Source organism: Typopeltis vanoorti, chromosome 3 (genome assembly GCF_054136105.1).
Source record: "Typopeltis vanoorti isolate ZY-2024b chromosome 3, IOZ_Tvanoo_1.0, whole genome shotgun sequence".
In the NCBI taxonomy this organism is placed as follows: Eukaryota; Metazoa; Arthropoda; class Arachnida; order Uropygi; family Thelyphonidae; genus Typopeltis; species Typopeltis vanoorti.
Window position 1 is genome coordinate 82,015,445 of NC_143551.1, and position 20,088 is coordinate 82,035,532.

General features: G+C 33.7%; 1 protein-coding gene across 1 annotated transcript in view; it reads left to right on the plus strand.

The window, feature by feature from the left end:
* The window catches only part of LOC150108320 (uncharacterized), a 138,882-nt gene extending 119,092 nt beyond the window's left edge, over nucleotides 1-19,790 (plus strand). The window contains exons 30-32 of the mRNA XM_090390446.1: nucleotides 4,127-4,259; nucleotides 9,363-9,577; nucleotides 19,271-19,790. Of these exons, the coding sequence (XP_090246572.1) occupies nucleotides 4,127-4,259; nucleotides 9,363-9,577; nucleotides 19,271-19,566 (644 nt within the window). The 3' untranslated portion in view covers nucleotides 19,567-19,790. The remainder of the gene's footprint in view (nucleotides 1-4,126; nucleotides 4,260-9,362; nucleotides 9,578-19,270) is intronic.
* Nucleotides 19,791-20,088: the final 298 nt, after the last annotated feature.

Here is a 20,088-nt window from a genome sequence, read left to right on the forward strand (position 1 = left end):
TGAGTGAATTTGAATAAGTGAATTTATGTTGGCATGATTAAAAAACAAAAACAAAAACTTATGAAGACAGAGAGAGAGAGTATTGCAGGCATAAATATGGTTTGATGGAGCAGCAAATCATCTCATAAAATTTGTTGCATATGTTATGTGTGTTTTTCTGGTTTGTGTATATTTTGCTCCGATTTCCAAGAATTTTATTTTGTTCACTGAGACTCAGTATACATAACATCCAATCATTATCGGAATTATCCACACTTTCGGGAACCCAATTCATTGGGTTTTTGCTTGTTTGTTTTTTAGTATCAGGGGTTCTTCTGTTTTATCAATCTCACATATGCTGGTATTTTGTTGTAGATCAACAACGTCTTGTAATACACAGAATATTGATTTTTATTCAGGAATAGATATTTTTAACTGTCTTGTTTCCGAAGACTAGAATAAAAATGTCTCTATAGCGTTAAAAAACTTTGCAACCTCAACAGATGCTATACTGCACAAGCAAAAAAAAAAAAAAACAATTAGCTTTTTTCTCCTAACATCCACTTTCAAATTTTCAGTTCCAGAAAACATGTGTAACAGTTTATAATACAGCCATCGGATACAGCAGCGCTCAACTCATGACAAGTGACAACATTCAATTGAATTGGTTGACACAATAACCAATCACAGTCGCTAGATACTGGGAGAGCTAAAAATGTTAGCTCACCCAGCGTCGCCTTCTCAGCAGTTTAAAAATTAAAAATACTAGAAGCTAATAATTTGATAATAATAAATGTTTACGCGTCGAAAAAGTGCCCACTTCATGAAGCACTAATGCTTTATTATCCTCGTGAAGAGGATAATGAAGTATTAGTATATTGTGTTCATTTTTAGGAATCAGGCAAAGTCGGCAAACAATTGGGGGAGTCTTTAACTGGAATAAATGCAAAAATATAATATCGGTGATACTGATATTTTTTTTTCTCTAAAAAACAGGTAAACTAGTAGGAGAAGGTGCTGTTCACCGACATAATATACTGGCATGTAAGCCAGTATATTGCAACCAAGCCTAGGCTGCCCCTCACCTAATCATTTTCGGTTTACAATGATGCTATAAGCATTATTATGTATTCTAAATTTGCTCTATCTTCCTTTCTGGTGACAAATTTGACGATTTATAATCAAATTTGTATTGCAATCTTGCAATACAAAACTCAGTTTTTTACTCGATCATCATAAACACCAGTGATGAATCGCTTTTTGTCATCGATAAGCTCCAGAAATGAAACAAATAAATGGAAATTAAGAAAGAGTGAAGAAAAAATAAGAGCGAAGAAACATACTTTTTTTTTTATTTCAAAAGTTAATTGCGTAACAGCCTCCGTAGCTTAGTCGGTATAGACCATAGGCGACCAACAGCAGGCCCGCGGTCCGCATGCGACCCGTAACGTAATTTTGTGCGGCCCGCGGCAGGATTAAAACGTCACAAAGAAGCCAACTGACTGATGACCACCTTCAGGATTTGTTACGAATATCGTCATCATCGTTGAAAATCGACTTTGATGAATTTGTTGCCGCACATGAACGCCCAGAGTGTTCTCATTAAGTTGTGTTACATGTAAAAAAAAAAAAAAAAAAACGGAAATATGTAATTAAATTTAATTTAACAACTTATATTTTAATCAATCAAGTATTTTATATTGTTTTCCCAGTAGTAAAATGATTTAACAAATATAGCAATTCAATACATATAACTATTGCCTTGAAAAAATGCAGAGTTTATTTTTGTTTAAGTTCTGTCTAAAAATGTGCGGCCCGTGATGCTACCACTCATCATATATTGACCCTCGTATAGAATGAAGTTGGCCACGCCTGGTATAGACTTCGTCTATACCAGGTCTATACCCTTCGGTCGGAAAGACCTCGGGTTCGATTACCGTCAGTGACGTGAGGAACCTTTATCGGGTCTCTATCGACTAAAGGGGTGAGTCAGCCGGTCTCATACAAAGATAGGTTTTTCACCCGGACACTCGGGTTTTTCGAATCCCCAGAACAGACAAACCGGTCCTGTGAACACACGCATCTACAAATATAGGACACCTCCAGGAATAAGGAGTAACCAACTTATTCTCTAGAATTTCGGTTTCGAATACCTACATGATAAAATGTAGGTCTACGCGTGAGTGTAAAATAGGATAGGATAGAATAAGAATTGCGTAACAACTAATGAGTTAAAATGTCGCATTCCTACCAAACATTTTGAAATATAAAGACAAATGATTTGAATTTTTTAAAGAAAATTTTGAACTTTTAGCAGCTCACCAGTGTGTGTATGTGTGTGTGTATGTGTGTGTGTGTAAACAGAAAACAATTAACTTGTTGTAGGCGGGTATAGGCTTGGTTGTTTTGGAATTACAGAAGATGCAAGTAAGGCTTAAATGCCAGTATATTATAGCATATATATATATATATATATATATATATATATATATATATATACATATATATATATATATACAGGGTGTTCGGGATAAATTTGACAGTTTCGTAAGGAAAAAGAAAATCTTCTTTGTATCTATTAAATTTAATGAATTGACAAAAAAACATTACAGGCAGAGTTAATTACAATACTATCAACAAGATTTACTCAAAATAACCACCATTAGCATCGATCACAGCTTCAATTCTGCTTCGGAACCTCGAACAAGCTGATGCTACAGTCTCCCTGGGAAGGGCCGCAAAAACTGTTTTAATTTTATCCATTAACTGGGCTTTTGTATTACTGGAAGTGCGATTGGTGTCTTTTTCAACTGCGCCCCATACAAAATAATCCATGGGGTTAAGGTCTGGGGAGTTTGGAGGCCAAACATTTGGACTGGTGAAGTCGTAGAAATTTTCAGACAACCATTTTTGACTTTTCCCAGAGGTGTGGCAAGGGGCCGAATCCTGCTGCCATACATACGGCCTACCATTGGCTACCCTTGTTATCCAGGGCTTGACTACAGTTAGCAACTCCACGAACAAAGCCCGAATTCCAATGCCAGGGTTCTTCAACACCTGTTCCTGCAGATTTGCGAGGAATTCTGCTGTACGAACGCAATCAGATCGTCTGCTAGGGATCTTTCTTCTTGCTACATCCTCGTAGTCACCATTGCAAGTCTCTAGTTCATGACTGATTGTTTTTACTGTATTCAGGGAGCACTGGGCAGCAGTCGTAATATCCTTATTTTGATGGCGGGCACGAATCATCATGATACAAGTTATTCTCTTCCATGATTCAGGTGGGTTCCAGCTATCCAGCCTTTCTGACATCTTGTATATGAATGAAGAAGGGTCCAAACTTTTAAATGAAGAGAAGTGTGTGTTAATACATGTAACTTACGGAAAAATATAATTAATTATAAATATGTCAAATTTATCCCGAACACCCTGTGTGTGTGTGTGTGTGTGTGTGTGTGTGTGTGTGTGTGTGTGTGTGTGTGTGTGTGTGTGTGTGTAATTTGTTTTATTTTATTTATTTATTTATTTTATTATGTGAAACTTGCCATAGTTTCATCAAAAGTGCGTCCAGCATTATGTTTAAAAGATCACTATACCTTTTTAATTATGAATATTTTTATAATTATTAAAATGAAACGGGACATAAAAATTAAGATTTCTTCTGGAAGGATGCCAGTGGGCAAAAGTATTTGAATCTCTGATCTATATTTTTATGCTTATTAAGTTACATGCAGTGTGTTGACCATTACCAACCTTCCATGTGGGTTTTTTTTCATTGACCCTGATTGGTAGGACTTTGTTCTTGGGCAAATTATTCCTCTAATAAGGTCAATGTAGACACCCTTCCAATGTCTATCGATTTAAGATTTGCTGATAACACAGACATAGTAAAGTCATTCTTGTTACAGCAATCACTTTACAGCTATATTTCTTAAGATGTTCTCCGTGTTAGTGAATTTGATGATGTTCCATTTGTATTGCACGTTAAGAGAATATTATTTATGATTTATAAAGTTTATATCATCTTTAGGATTGTATATATAGATTGATTTTTCCTATGTATTCGTATCTCATAATCCTAGTTTGCATATAAAGTTTTATCTTATGCAACTTAAATGCTGTTATTTGACTGTGTTTTATTTTGTAGGTGAAGTGAGAGAAATGACAGAGAAGTGCCTCAAACAGCTAAGCCATAAAACCATGGGCCACTGTTTGCCAAGCTTCTTTGTTTATATGACTACCATGCAGAATCTGCCTGAGTCAGATGAAGACACACCTGCGTAAGTTGGGTTTCCCCAGTTATCTTCAGTAAAAATATTTCAAAATGTGATTATTTATTTAAATTATACATAATTTCTGAGTTTATTTTCCTTTCTTTTATTTAGTTTATAATAAATAAAAAATAAACGCAGAAAATTTTGAACTACAATAAGAATTAATTTTAGAAACAATAGATAATCAAAGAACTGAATGGATTCAATGTGAATGGAATGTCACCAAACAGACAATAAGGATACAAAAAAGAATACTGCGATATAAACGATGAGGAAAAAAGAAAGAGGAAGACCATTAAAGAGATGGTGTGAGGCCAATAGGCCTAATACTGTGAGAAGAAGAAATATATAAATTAATTTCATATAAGGATGTGGAGTTGGAATTATGGAAATGACGAGAAAATAGCACAACATAAGAATAAAGTAAAATAACTGCCATCTAGAAAAAGAGCCGGAAGGAAAAGCAAAGTAATTTTTAATTCAACTTCTAGATATTAAGAACTGTGTATTCTTGATCACTGATTATTCGTAAACATAAAACCAGAGTTTTAATACATATAATAATGAAGTTATTATAAAGTCTACTTTATTATAGATAATAAAAAGCAATAGTACATCGCTCTCTGCCATTGTTTGCACAGCTATTTGGTATTTGATATAGGAATACTAAATATCAGTCATTTCACAATAGATTCATTATTCTTATTCTTCAAGCCTCTCCTTTCTCCTTGTTTATACAACCGCAAGAACTCTCTGCCCCTTGAAATATAACTTGGGAGTTTTTTTGTGAGATATCTGTTTGACTATTTTGCAATGTGGCTAATCAAATAGCGTAGCTAACTATATTTGATACGGGAGCTTTCTACAATTAAGAAATTTACGTTCCAGCTAATCAACCAACAAAAAACAGAAAATGTTTCACGATTTGTGGTTTTTATCCTAATAAATACATATGTGGCAACAGGTATCAGATAATATATTGAGTACTATTGTTGTGTTCCATTCTTGTTTAAATATATATTTTCCTTATACTTTACTTTCCTTTATATACTTATCCCTTTTCTCCACATATCGTCACTTCCATACTAGAAATCTAAGCTCTTGCTCCTCTTAGTATCCTAAAACATTTTTTAAAGTTTTAGGATACTAAGAGGCTGCGCCATTTAGGACATTTAGTTTATAAAGAAATTTAAAACAAGAAGCAACTCCAAAATAAGTATAGAAGTGAAATAATCATGCAGTCATAACCTTGATCTCGTAACTTAACCCCCCCCCGCGCCTGCCTAAGTTCGTACGTTATTACAAGCGGTGCATTGAATGGCAATTTCAGACAACTGATTATTTATAAGCAAAAGTTTATTAAACTCATAAATACAATACAATACATTAAATTCCAAAAACTCTAATTCAATACTAAATTAATACAATGTTAATAAGTCTAGAAAAATACAAGAAATGAAAATCTCACACTAGCATGTGGGATAAGCTGTTATGCCTCCACAAAGACTCTACACGTGTACACAAGACAAAGAGGCTTTCCCGTCAATGATTAAGTTGGCTTAAATCTTTCACCCGCTTAAGCACAATAATTCAATTAGACACAATTGGATTACACACATTAATTTACAAGAGTTATGTGGGCTTAGCAATTCTGTTGCTACAATGAACCACATTCAATTCCTTTGACCTTTCTTAGTTAAGGGTAAATCACATATACTAATCTCTATACACATTATCGCTCATTCAGTAACACTGATAAACTAGTTCCCTCTTTCTCTATACTATTAAGTGAGCTAAAATCCTAGTTCACCTCTCATTCAAGTCCTTCAAATTCCTTAGTAATACGAACTACAATTATAGCCATGTTAAATTAACAGAATTAATATAAAATCTTTCACAATACTGTTTGATGAAGCTCTTCTACTAGACGTTACTTGTCTGCGATTCCTGAAGAAATATTCCTTCTGTAGTGGGACATATTTGGGGTACTTTGGATTATGAGGGCCATCTCGATTGCAGCATATCAGGCTGCAATCGAGATGGCCTTCCTTTAGACCAGGGTTAGCTTAGTATACAGTAAATACCTTTCTTCCTGACCATGTGGTGGCCTTTGTTCTCGATGGTAGGAAAACGGGACCTAAATCCCACTTATTAATATTCCATGTCGTGTCAGATGGAGAGGAACTCCTGACCGTCACTCAGGAAACTCATAAGGTAACCTCCAAACGAAAACTGACAAAAGACCCCGGTGGGGGGAGAGGTTCATAACCCTTTTATATAATGACCCTACCGGCACCTCGTGCAACTAAATTTTTACCCCCGACATTAGGATACGTTTATCGTAACCTGTTAGGGCGGTGTCTCCCTGCTGAAACTTCTATTTTTGATGACCCGTGGCAGTGTCTAAATCGGGGACCGTGACCTTGGGCTTTACTTTGGTTTTAGTTAATCCTATGAGTCAGCTTCATCAAACTCTATCAGCTCACCCAATTTTTCTAAGAATTAGCATAACTTACAATCTGTTGTTTCAAGTGTATAATAAGCATGCCTTTTACATGCAAAATTCTTATAACTAAATACTGTTAATTAATTATCTAATTTTTCTAATATTATGCAATTAATGTTCTTATGAGAGTTAACAATTATTCTTTTCAATATATTTATTTTATTTTATACTTAGATGCAAGCACGATTTTCTTAATAAGGTTTCTACTTGTTAAATTGTGATCAAGTAAATTCTCTTATGAAGTTTACAAAGATCACAAATTTAACACTATATTTGGTACCATGTAAAAGACATTCTAATTTACTGCCATAAAAGACAATGCTGTCGTGTGCTGTTTGGATAACCAAACAGCACAGCTAATCGTGTTCCTGCCTTAATTCTAATCCTGCATTATTATATTCTAATTCTAATTTTGCCTTATTTCCCGGAAGAAAGACCATGTCTCGCTCTCCATCACTTTTCATTATCACTCAGCTCACAAACTGACCAAAATCAGGATTGGCTCCTTGGCCTGACTTTCCCATTTAGCCTATCCTGGCATAAACACATCAAGTCCATAGCTTTTTTTTTCAGCCTCCAGAAATGCTTGGAATTATTTTCTCTTTTGCTCAACTTCTAACTTCCAACATTTATAAATTCCGAATTTGCCTAACCTCTGTATATTGTTCTTACATCCGAGAAGGACAACAACTATCCTACATGACATGCTAGTTGTATCCAGAGGGGGAACTATTCCTATTAAGCGAATAGCTCTAGATGACGCCTTCTCTCATTGGCTCCCTCCACTCCAATCGTTTTCATATAGACGGTCTCTCTGCATGTCTTTTCTCTGGACGCTGCTTTACTAAACGGGCTACGACCATTCCTCCACTTTTCTCTAATCATATATGAATAAGAGCAGCTAAGGTTTATTTCTTCAGATTTATTTCTTCTCCTAATAACCGTTTGTCTACTTGTCCTGTCGTGTTATTGCCCTTCCCAGAAAAAAAATATATTTTCACCGAAAAGACTAACCGGTCATGGAACATTTCTCAATTAACTGATATAATACACTCATTCGTAGTCTGCTGCTATTTTATATGAAAACATATCCGAATAACAGAATAATGTGTTCCTCAGATTTTTCTTCTGCTTTATGCTTGCTATGAAATACAGCTGAGAAAATTGAAAGCTTCATTTAATGCGGTAAATTATCATTAGGATACCATATAAGGAAAGCAATCGGCATGCACTTTGAGGTATGATAGATAGTTGCAGCAATTGATGAACATGCAATAAAAAATACTAAATTCTCGTATACCAGAATATATTAGAGTATTTTTTAATCTCAGAATGAAAAACTGGTGCACACAAAATAGTGGATTTTAACTACAAACCAGTGCGCATTAAGTGTATTCAGTTTCAGTTAATGTATAAATTATATAAATCCTTTATCCTAATGAATATACACAAGAAGTAGATGTTGTAAGATTCCAATGTGGCATAAAAGCCGACAGCAACAAATTTATGTAATTATTCTTAAGTATTGAGGAAAGAATGTGGTTCATGATAATAAGCAGATAGAAATGAAAACTTTAATAACAAGTGTACGACTGTTTTAAGTGAATGAAAAGCAATGTCGAATTTATGATGGCTTGAGTTTGTTCTTAGACAACTAAGCTTATAAATAGTCGGAGTTTTATGTTATTCAAAACTGAATGGTAAATTGACAATAAATGCAATTTTAATAATGAAATGATTTTCCTTTCCTGGAGTGAATACAAGCTTAATAATATTTGGTCTCCAGAGAATGGTTCCCGAATTATTATTATTTGTCACCTCCAATGCTTCAATGTAATAATAATAATAATATAATAATAACATTAAGTTACACACCTTGGAAGTGTGTCGCTTAATATTATTAAGTGACACTTCAAGAAATCCAAAGATTTATCGCAGAAGAGCACTCCACACAAACCACCACCTTCACTACTTAATCCTCCATCTACACTCAGAGCTAATCACTCCCCCCCACCGCCACCGCCATCCATCACCAAGAGCATTTTTGTTTGTAATTCGTGTGTTTGTGTTCCGAATGATTTCCTTGTATGCTGGATGAAAAAACCTGAGTTTCAGATAGGAAACACCCTATTTACCTCCATGTAAGATCGACTCGCCCGTATAAATATTCGTCTCGTTCACGATGAGAATCGAATTCGAGCCTTTTGCAATCGAAGTACAATGTCTTGTAATTTTAAATGCGTTACTGAGTGTTTTGACTATTTTCATCTCATTTTTGACTTTCTGCACATAATTAATGCATTATGGATATGATCTATTGAATGGGTGGAAGTCCATATGTTAGAGGGTCAAAATTCAATTTTAAAATTAAAAATAAAAATATTAATTAACTAATATTCTGCAGGCGTATATAATACATGCTGTTGTCGACTTAATGTGGGTTATAATAAAATCCTTACAGAACTTTCTGTGAAATTATTAGACTTAAATCTATAAGAAATTAATATTTACTCAATATTATAAAATATAATATAACAATATGTAAAGATGCAACTCATTTTAGAAATTCAGTTTAAATATACTCGTTATTTTTTGTTATTTAGCTCAGTGAGACATTCGATTAAATGCTTGAAAAAGGCGGTTATCCCATGCTCACCGAAATGCCAGGAAACTATCATGGATATTCTATATCGAGTACTGGAACTTAATCCTCCTAGTGAGATAAACAAGGAAAGAAATGTCAGATATTCCCTGTCAAATGACATGTTCGATGATTCCTCCCAGCTTCCCACCAGAGGGCTTACGCTGGTGCTAAAACGTAAGTGTTTCGATACCTAAGAATAATTTAAACTTTTTCACGTCTTTTAACGGAGAGATCGACTACATTAAATTAGGGCTCTAGTGATGGTGTGCTTTCGCAATGCGACTTTAAATATTTCTATAGTCCCGATAATAACATGTAGACAATATGCCGGTTCTGGCTATGACTATGGAAAGACTCTGGTGAAAATGCGATCTCCAAATAGAACAAATAATAGTTGGAATCAGCATCTCAATGTGCGGGATGATATTTCTACCAAGGTTACATTCAGTGCATCATGTGGGCATTGTCAATTTCTAACAACGGTCCACACAGAAATTCGGTTAACTATTAGGATACTAAGAAATCTTTCTCAAAGTGTAATGATTTGTTTGGAATCCGCAACTTAAGAAACATCTTTACTTTCTTTTGGACATTTTTAGGAACTTCAATCTCAATATTCCATTGTTTTCAACTTAATGTTCATTGAAATCTGCTAAAAGTTAAAACAGCTGAAAAACAAACCCGCATTTGTCAATATTCAGAACACATTGCTTTCGTAGATCGCTTTGAAGTTCATCAGTGTTCTCAACAGTTGCTTTTATTTGCCTTTTTGTTGTTTAGGTATATATATATATATAATTTATTATCGCAATAGATTATTTACTCAATTGCTTTAAGTTATTCTTTTCTATTGCTTTGCCAAGGTTTTTTTAACGAAACGTTAAATTTTTAATAAACGTTTTTTTTTTAATAAAGCCATTTTACAATAACTGCCTTTTTGCTGTATTTTCAAAGAAATGCATACTTTTATTTTATTGTTTTGCTGAATTTTAAAATTAAATAGTAACGATAAAAAGTATGTTTGCTCAGTTGAAATTTATTTTGCTAAGTTTTAATCTTGCTTTGCTTCCATGACATACGGGAATCTAAACAAGTTTACCGTAGTGGAAAGGTTATTCTTATTAAATTCTTTTTAATTGCTAGCAACTAAGCAAAGCAGCACATGAACCTTTTCCTCGGCCATTATGGTCCCTCATAACCACACTGCAGTTCAAGAGAATACATGGGAGGAGGGATATGCCGTTCTAATCCCCCCCCTCTCTTGGCCTGGTAAATGAATAATATTCACTAATTCGTATAAGTAGGCTTTAGGTCGAGCGCTACATTACGATACGGATTTCTCAGTGTATAATTCAACCTCAGTTTGCAGATTGTAAGAAAACGCTTTGGACATGCTGCTTCTAGTTGAATTATCTCTAGTTCTAGCTTCTAATTCAATTATTTCTGGCCCTCTACTTGCAATTTTGCAAACGAATCACAATAATCTCTCTGCTTCGGTTGAAGCCAAGCCATTCTCAGGTATATTGGTAATGCTCTTTCTACGTCAATGTATTACTCTGCTTATCTCGATATAATTGCTGTTTAAAAGTGATTCTTATTATATTTAAGTACTTAATTCCATAATTAAATTTAGTCAAAGTAAAAAAAAAGGTAGATGCATTTCCTTCCCAGACACACTTGATTAGTCAAGAACATAATGATTCCATAAGCTTATAGAGCTTATTATATATACTGCAATCCTATTGAAGGGAAATTTATTCTCCACAGCGACTTCTACTATTCATCATGAAAAAATTAGGTATCACAGCAAAACTTTAGGTAATAAAACAAATTTTATTCCTCGGATGTTACTACAAGAAAAAATCAATAATTAATTCATTATCCAAATCAGTTTAAAAATTAGTTCATTCAAATGCCATCATTAGTGATGAGTTTTCAACAACTAGTAAAGGAAGCAGTGTTTCCATATATCTTCTAAGCAAGACGGGACACAGTGTCCCATATCAACGATACCTCCAAAATATATATTAAAAAAACAGGAAGAATTTTAGAGAAATGAAAAGAATTTTAGAGAAAAAAAATAAACTAATTCAAATTTTGTCTGTGACGGGAAGAATTTCGATTTATTGCAAACCAACATTAGGTCAACTAGTTTTAACCGAGAGAGGGATGAAGTTACCCTGACCCCTCCTCTCACCAACTAGTCAACGTCCATAAACAGACAATCAGGCACCTGAGAACACATAAAACTGGCAGATATAATATACTGATGCCAACAAGCCCTTAGCTGCCTCGGCGGTTAATCTAAACAAAGTAAGCTAAGTCCTTTTTTGTGTGTAGAATTTCTGTACAATCAGTGTAATGAAGATATTGTGATAGTTTATAAAACAAGAAGAGTAAATACAATAAAAAATCGGTGTAAAGCTAGTCAAGGGAAACTAAATTTTGTTGGTGTAATAGATATTATTATACTAATATCTTTTCACTAATCACATTTTGTCCACTTACACACTACAGAATTCCTTCATTTCCTTAGTTTTGTGAAAGTCAAAAATGTGTAATAAGCATTATAACATTTAAATTAATTTTAGAAAGTAAAGAAAGTAAGAAAGAAAGTAACATTTGTGTCAATATTTGAAAATTTCTCAATATTGGACTATCTTTGACACAGGATAACCAGAAATCTTAACAATATTTTATAGAATTCAAATATTATAATTTGGATTATCCTGTGCTTTCTTCCTGTGAAATTTAAAGATAATGTTGGGTCAGTATGATTATATCATATAACGCGATCTAGTCACTATCTGTATGAAATTAAGTTTACTTAAGCTTTACAGAGAAGTCGATAGCTTTCGATTTTAGCATCACGATTACAGAAACTAAAGAGTGAAAAATATTTTAAACCAGTACAAAGTAATGCCTTTTGAAAAAGTTAATGAATTAAAGATCAACAAATTCTAATAAAATCGACAGATTATCTCTTAGTTTGGCTAGCATGTAAATTTTGCAGTTGTAAGAAAACGGAAGGCTTTTTAACTGCGAAATTTAATTCTCAACGAAAATGTGGAAAATTATAAGATTATGGATTAACTGTTCAGACAGTTATGTCACCATTGTTATTATTACGTGCTACCATTATTATTATTGCAAAGACCTGAGTGAATCGAGACGTCATATCCATAAGCGTATGTGTTTCGTGTGATAATATGGCAAATAATTTTTATTGCCTTTATATTTATGATCAGTTTAGTTCTGTATGAGCTTGTTATTTGTATATAGCTAATATATTATTGTAAGACGCATTGTGGCTTAACGGTTAATGATGTTTCGGGTTCGTTCCGTTCGATATCAAAATGTAGTTGTGCCCGCTACATTGCATCCTAACTACAATGTAAAACATGCAATAAGTTTCTTAAAGAAAGAATACTTGATATAAAAGTGAATATAAAGTATTTTGTCTGAATTAAAATAAATAATACATAAATAAAATTCAGATGTCAAATTAAAACTTAGCAATTTATATTTAAGACTGAGCAGTTTTTTTTAAATTTAAGACAACAATGTTTAATTAGTCGAAATTAATACTTAATTTTTTTTCAATTAGCAAAATAGAAAAAAATCCTTAACGAAACAGTAAAAAAAAAACCTAAGCAAATAAACATCTATTTAGAATGCGCACTTTTACTGAGTCATAAGTTTTAGCTCTAAACTTAATTCAAAAAAAAAAAAAAAAAAGCAAGAGAACAGAAAGGTGATGATAAAAGTAAACGTTTTTAGTCCATAGGATAACATGCGAAGAGCGCCTCCTACCAGGCTTGCAATTTGTTGATAAAGGAATTATCACTCGACATCCTCCCCAATTATTGTCCTTTCATTTTCATTACTTCGTTTGCAGTTCCAGCATTACCAGAAACTGTTCGGATAGGCTTCGTTATATAGCAAATAGTGTACAAATCCACTCCATCTTGTTCAATAAAGCGCTTTCGGATTAACGCGTTGAATTCGATATCTTTATTTTAAGCGATCATTTTGATGAAAATAGATAAATAGGTATACTTTGTGAATTCGAACTTCAGGCAATGGATTCAAATAAAGAGGCTGTTTTGTCCCCATTAATAACGGGCAATGTTTTAATTAGAAAAAAAAATACACAAGCCTCATGGTCACTGCAAATATACAAAACTAATTTCGCTACTCAAATTATTTTCATAAATGTATAAACTAAGTCGTATAAACTCCTACGCAATAACGTAAGCAAGCAAATATGCATGCTTTTATATATGTTGTGAACTCATTTGGTATCTCATTTGTTACGCGTAATTCCCATAATATAAGATAAATGTACTAAAATTAAATAAATGTATATATAATATTTCCCATAATCTTACTTAGAACTTTCTACAATTCTTTTGTGAAATGTGTTCAGTTTTTATTTCTCGAAGTTTCATTTTTCCCACATTATGATCTTGTAAAAGTAGTTCTGGCAGTAGAATGTAGCCACACTTATGATCAGTTTGAGCAGAGTGTAACCAACTACATTAGTGCTAACAAAACTGTCTTGCAATATAACCATTTTCAAAACATAGTATGAATGGTATACTCCAAATAATAGATTAACTTGAGTGCTTCAAGAATAATTCCAAGGTTCAAAACGATATATCTCTTGATACAAATGGATCTGAAGTACTGCCACTTTGGAATAATGGACGTAGACAATTTACAAAATAACAAAATAAGTAGATGAATCACATATATTATTAAGATCTTGGCTGCTCAGTTATATTATGGTTCTGACATGAGTATACTGTATAAGAGAGATGTTGAAACATTATCACCTAAGGCTACTACATACAAGCCACATCTTTGGATCGGTGTTCCTTTATCTTCTAGTAGTGCACCAGCTGATAGAAAACAGTTTTCGCCTCGTAACCCAGGGAAAACCTGGTACCGATGTGAACTGTAAATGTCAGCATAAGTGATTGGCAATATTTTTTGAAGGGTTAAAGAAGAGGATGATCCGAAAATGTGGGGAACATAATGTACACTTGATCCTCTCAGGAGGTTTGAATAGTAATTGTCTTTTATTTCTTCTTCTTCTTCTTCTTCTTCTTCTATGCGAATTCTACCTGCGAAAGGCGGTAAACATATTGTGCATTAGTACTATTAGGTGAAATCATGGTTAGTCAATCAAGAAATGCTACTCTAGGAGTCAAACATTGAACTTTTGGAAGTTACTTCAGATCTTAAGTAGGTTAGTGATCTCACAGTGGATTATAAAATTAACTACTACCTAATGATATTCACAAACGTCCATGCCCACGAATGGGATTCAAATCCACTTCCCATCGATAATACATTTTCCTACTGGCATTGAGCTATCCACTCGGCCAACTAGGCAGATATTTCGCGGGTTTTTTATTGAAAATGGAGGCGTACTATTTTACTGGCAGTATCATGCAGCAGGAATTGCATTTCTTCGAATAAAATTCCAGAATGCAAACATACACGGTTAAAGAACTGTATCATAACCTATTGTTATCTTTTAATAGCAAAGGTTAGCTTTTGCCTAAATTAAAGGAAACTATCGAACTAAATTCTGTTAAATGATTAAGAAATTCCCTAGCGATAACGTTATCTTCTGTATTTGCTGCTCTCTGAATTATTTAAATCTTGAGATACATCTTTCAAGTTATTTTATAAATATGGTATATAAGGTGTACTCGCACCCACACACGTACCCAAACACACTTACATGGGATTAAAACTGTGCTTTTAATGATTCGCCGTAATAATGAAATGTATATTCTCCCATCGCTGTAATTATTTTGCATGAATTAATTTAAATCAGTGGTGTTTGTGCCATATAACAGATAGTGTTATCAATAATTGATATTTAAATATAATATGTAAATAAATAAATAATTTAAATAAGAACTAAATGTAATAATGTCCTAATATTAAATCTTAACGCCACTTTACCAAGTTTTCTAATTAAACTTTTGTTGCTTCTTGTGTGTGACGTACTTCCTTTCTCGCACACAGCTACAAGATGGGTCCGGAATGTCATGATGGGTTTATATCAGGTAGGTGATTTGAAATTAACTGAATGAATGTCATGTGCGTATCAGAATGTTGTTAGAAACGTATATTGATTACTGAATCTGAATTTTATCAAGGAATAATGCCGATAGTATTCTAAAACTGTACTGTAATCTACTTTAACATTTGTTTCTGAAAGCGATTATTATTGATGTTGAAAAGAAAAGCCTTTTTTCATTTCGTATTTTCCCCTCAATCTCAATGACGTTTTCACTTAAAAAAATCTTTAAAGAATGCTTGTTATTCTATTTCCGATTTTTACTTATTGGAGCGGCAATTTATTTTTGGGTAACTTTCGGTTCATTTTAACTATTCCCTGGTTGGGTTACATAACTGTTGTGCAGTATTATTATTTCTGTAAATATGTGTTCTCAGACCAATTTGCCTGTTTTCACGGAAGAAAAAAAATTTCGAATAGGAGACAATTGATGCCTGAAAATTAGCTTAGCCTCGCTTGGTAAAGATATAGAAAAATACTCTCACAGATAAACTTTGAAGCTAAATCTCTGTAATCAAGGGCTCTTGGAGGTATTGCAAGCTTCAACCGAATTTCAACTGAATTTTCCATTTTGTTCAAAAGCTGCCATCTTCATCTGGAGTACACGTCTGGAGAATGCTGTCATAAGCGCCTCCGTATTGGAAGTACGACGGTACGTTGCGCCCTTCGATTGAAAAATGACCTAAGTTCGATTCTCGTCGTGACGAGAGGAATGCATATATGGATTTTTTCAATTGAAGGTGAGTTAGCCGATCTCATACGGAGGTAGCAGGGGTTTTCCCTCCCGGAAACTCGGGTTTTTCATCCCGCATACGGACAAATCGGCCCTTCCGCACTTTACAGACAAAAATTACTAGTGGTGGGCAGTAGATGGCGTTGACGTAGATGATGATGATGATGGTAGTAGAAGTTCGGTATAGTGGTGGAGATGGAGAGCTGTAGAGTAAGTGTCCTCCCTTGACGAGTCTTTGGACTCCTTGGAGGTGTCACGAAATAATAATAAAAGTACAATCTCAATAAGGTATGCAATAAAGTAGGATAATTACCACTTTAATATTCCTCGGACATTTTTGTGATCTTTGTACTATTTTAAACTATTTTTACTAATGTGGGGAGATAAATACTAATGCTCAATGATGTAAGAAGGATTTAATATTTCAAAAGAATATCTAATGGAATATACTATAGACAATCAAAAAATGTAATATTTATAACGTTTCTTCTAAAGTGAAGTACATGTCCCATTCGTATGCACGTAGTACGACTATTTCAATAAAGCTGGACTTCCGTAAAAAAAGGGAGTCAAATTCAACAAAAAAAGAAAAAAGGAAAGGAATATCTCCATATAGTGTCTTGAATCCTGCAAATGCAGTATGGATAACTTTCTTCCGCGACTATTGATAACTTTATTTCAAATATTGCGACAATAAAATTTTGACGATACTTTTCCATAAAAGGGTTTGTAGACATATAAATAAAGAATGGGATATTATTCCTCCAAGATTCTTCACTTTTTCTTCCCGTAAAATGGACAAATCGATCTTTAAGAACACAGACAATTTATAGACACTTCAGTTGCCTTTCCTTTCATTTAAAATAGTCCAACGTGACAATTAAGGACAGTAGCATAACTTGGTGTCAGCAAAACTATCCTTAAAGGTCCTCCAAGCCTAGAGTAAGTGGAGAGGGAAGGAAAGAGGAAGTAGGCATACAAAATAAGAAAATAAGTATGAATCTGAAACAATCACAAATAATTCATGCCTGACTCTAATTCTGTTTTAGTGTCCTCATGACCATCTATTCTAACTGCACTTATAACATATAGGATTGCTATGAAATTTCAAATTATTCAACTTATTACCTCACTTGTATAACTCTATACTCCACCTATAGCTTGGCACTCTACAAACATAACAAACGTACTTTATTAATATATACACATAATAGGTATAATAATACACGTAATATACACATAATAGGTATAATAATACACGTAATATACACATAATAGGTATAATAATACACGTAATATACACATAATAGGTATAATAATACACGTAATATACACATAATAGGTATAATAATACACGTAATAAGTATAACAGAGTATACCTAAGAAACACATACTTTCTGTATCCTTCTATATAATTTCAGGTGAAAAAAGAACCATATGATATCTTCCTAACGCTAATACACTCACGAAACTAGTGTAACCATAAGTCTTCAACCCTTAGTAGATTGAAGACTTATACCAGCATCAAAGTTTGTTCAGCTAGCTTCTACGTTTATAGAAACGGTGTCGGACACACAGGAGATTACGCGTCAAATCATTTTACCCGGAAGAGAAGGAGAAGCAAAAATATTCTTTGTATGTGGAAACTTCAATTTTTGAAGTTACGCTGTTGCATGCATACGTTTTATTTTTGCGGCAATTACTGCTGCAGACAACCAAAAATGAATTGCCAACCTATATTAACTTTCTTATTAATGAAAATTAAATTGTGATTAAAACAGAATGTCGTTTGAACTGCTTTCTGCCAAAACTACAATTATTAATTCAATAATTTAAAATGTTATAACTTAATTATAACTTTAATTAATTATTCTAATTTTAATGCAGTATAACATTACTACTACTACTACTAATAATAATAATACTAATAATAATAATAAATTCAATATTGAAACTGGATTAACTATCTGGTATAACAAATCTTATGGAAGTGGTGATCAAGCGTGGAATTGGACTTAGACTCTGCACTTTTATAGCTTGTTCATATAATTCAGTTTGTTACGTGAACAAGCTTTGTGACCCACAGTGCAAACGTCTCAGTAGTGTAGCCACCACGAGATTTGTGCAACATTTGCGTTTTGCAGTTAGAAAGACCTGCATTCGAATCCAGTCTAAGATAAGAAGTACCTTTATAAAGACTTTTCACATGATGTCAATTTAGCGGGTCTCATAGGAGAGGGGAGGGGAGATGCTTTTTTTTCTACCTTTCTCACATAGAAACGGCTTTTATTCTCGCCAAACAGACCAACAGGCTGTAGAACACAAACAGCTAAAAAAAAAAACATACCGACATGGTCTTACTAGATTCGGCCATCTCCTAATCCCAATCCCTAGCAAGTATTGTCTCCTCTGAGATTACTCCGATAACTTGAGCTTTTCATATCATTGTTAAACCATTAACCACAACGGGTTAATGGTAAACCATTAACCCACGTAGTTTGATAACTTCACTTTCACCCTCTAAACTTCAAAATCTTATGGTAAACTCGAACACCTTCTACATAAATATATGTTTTAACTTTATATTTAATAACATATAACAAAAAGGTTGTAGTAATAAACGCCCAAGAAACTAATTAAAATAAATAGTTATTTTTGAAGGTCTTACATTTTCCGTAGATGTTGATCCCTAATTGAATTATTAAAACAAAAGGAAATGACGGGAATAACTGTTCAAGGCAAATAATTTATTCATCTCTTAATATGCTGTTTATTCTATACTGTGTTGGCCTCGGTATTCTTGCATGTTTAATACCATTTTGTTAAGCTGAATGCCACCAACTCTTGCTACATGATAACAAGAGTTGTTAGTGATCAACAATACTGTAGAACAGACAGAATAATAAAAAATGCACTATTTTTAATTAAAGCGCTCAGTCACAAATAGTTTCTCTAGGCGATGTATAGAATAAGTGAAGTTTGTACATTAATAATAACTGTTTTTTTTTAATAAACTTTTTTTTCTTCCTGACAGAAACAAGTCTAAAACCATCTCTCCAACAACAAAGGAACAACTCGACCGAAGCCTCTCCCCTTCAGCGCACCACTGTGATACATGAAAATCAGAAGTCTGACATCAAAATGAGGTGTACAAACACGTGCATTCCAGAACCACCGGAAGCGTCCAGTAAATCGACCCAAAATATGACTCTAACAGAAAAAATAGACTATGTGATGAAATCCTTGATGGAACTCATGAAACCGATGCGTCGCTTCTGTGACATCGTATCGAACGTGTTGTCTTGGAAACTTTCTGATGACAACAGATAGTGAGGAAACTGGCTTAAATTAATTAATTTAAATCTTCATCCGACTATTAAGTTATAATACACGAAAATCATCTGAAGTTAGTTAAGTGGATGGCACAAAAGTATTTAATGATACTCTTGTAAATTCTGACATTTTCATAATTCTCATTGCTTGTTGGACATGACATGGAACGCTGTGTCGCGTGCGAAGGGGAAATAAAACAATTTTGCTAAAACACTGCTTAATATGGCCCAGTTATTTATTAGAACGAACGACCACACACACACACACACACACACACACACACACACACACACACACACACACACACACACACACACACACACACACACACACACACACACACACACACACACACACACACACACACACAAATTGCGATGCATTATGGACAGGGTAATGATACCTCTAGACCAGTTTTGACCTTTAGTGAGGTCTCATCAGTGGGAACTAGACACGTGGGATGAAAGCAAATTATACTCCAGTGTAATTTATTTTGTAACCAAGCGAGAAAAAAAATGT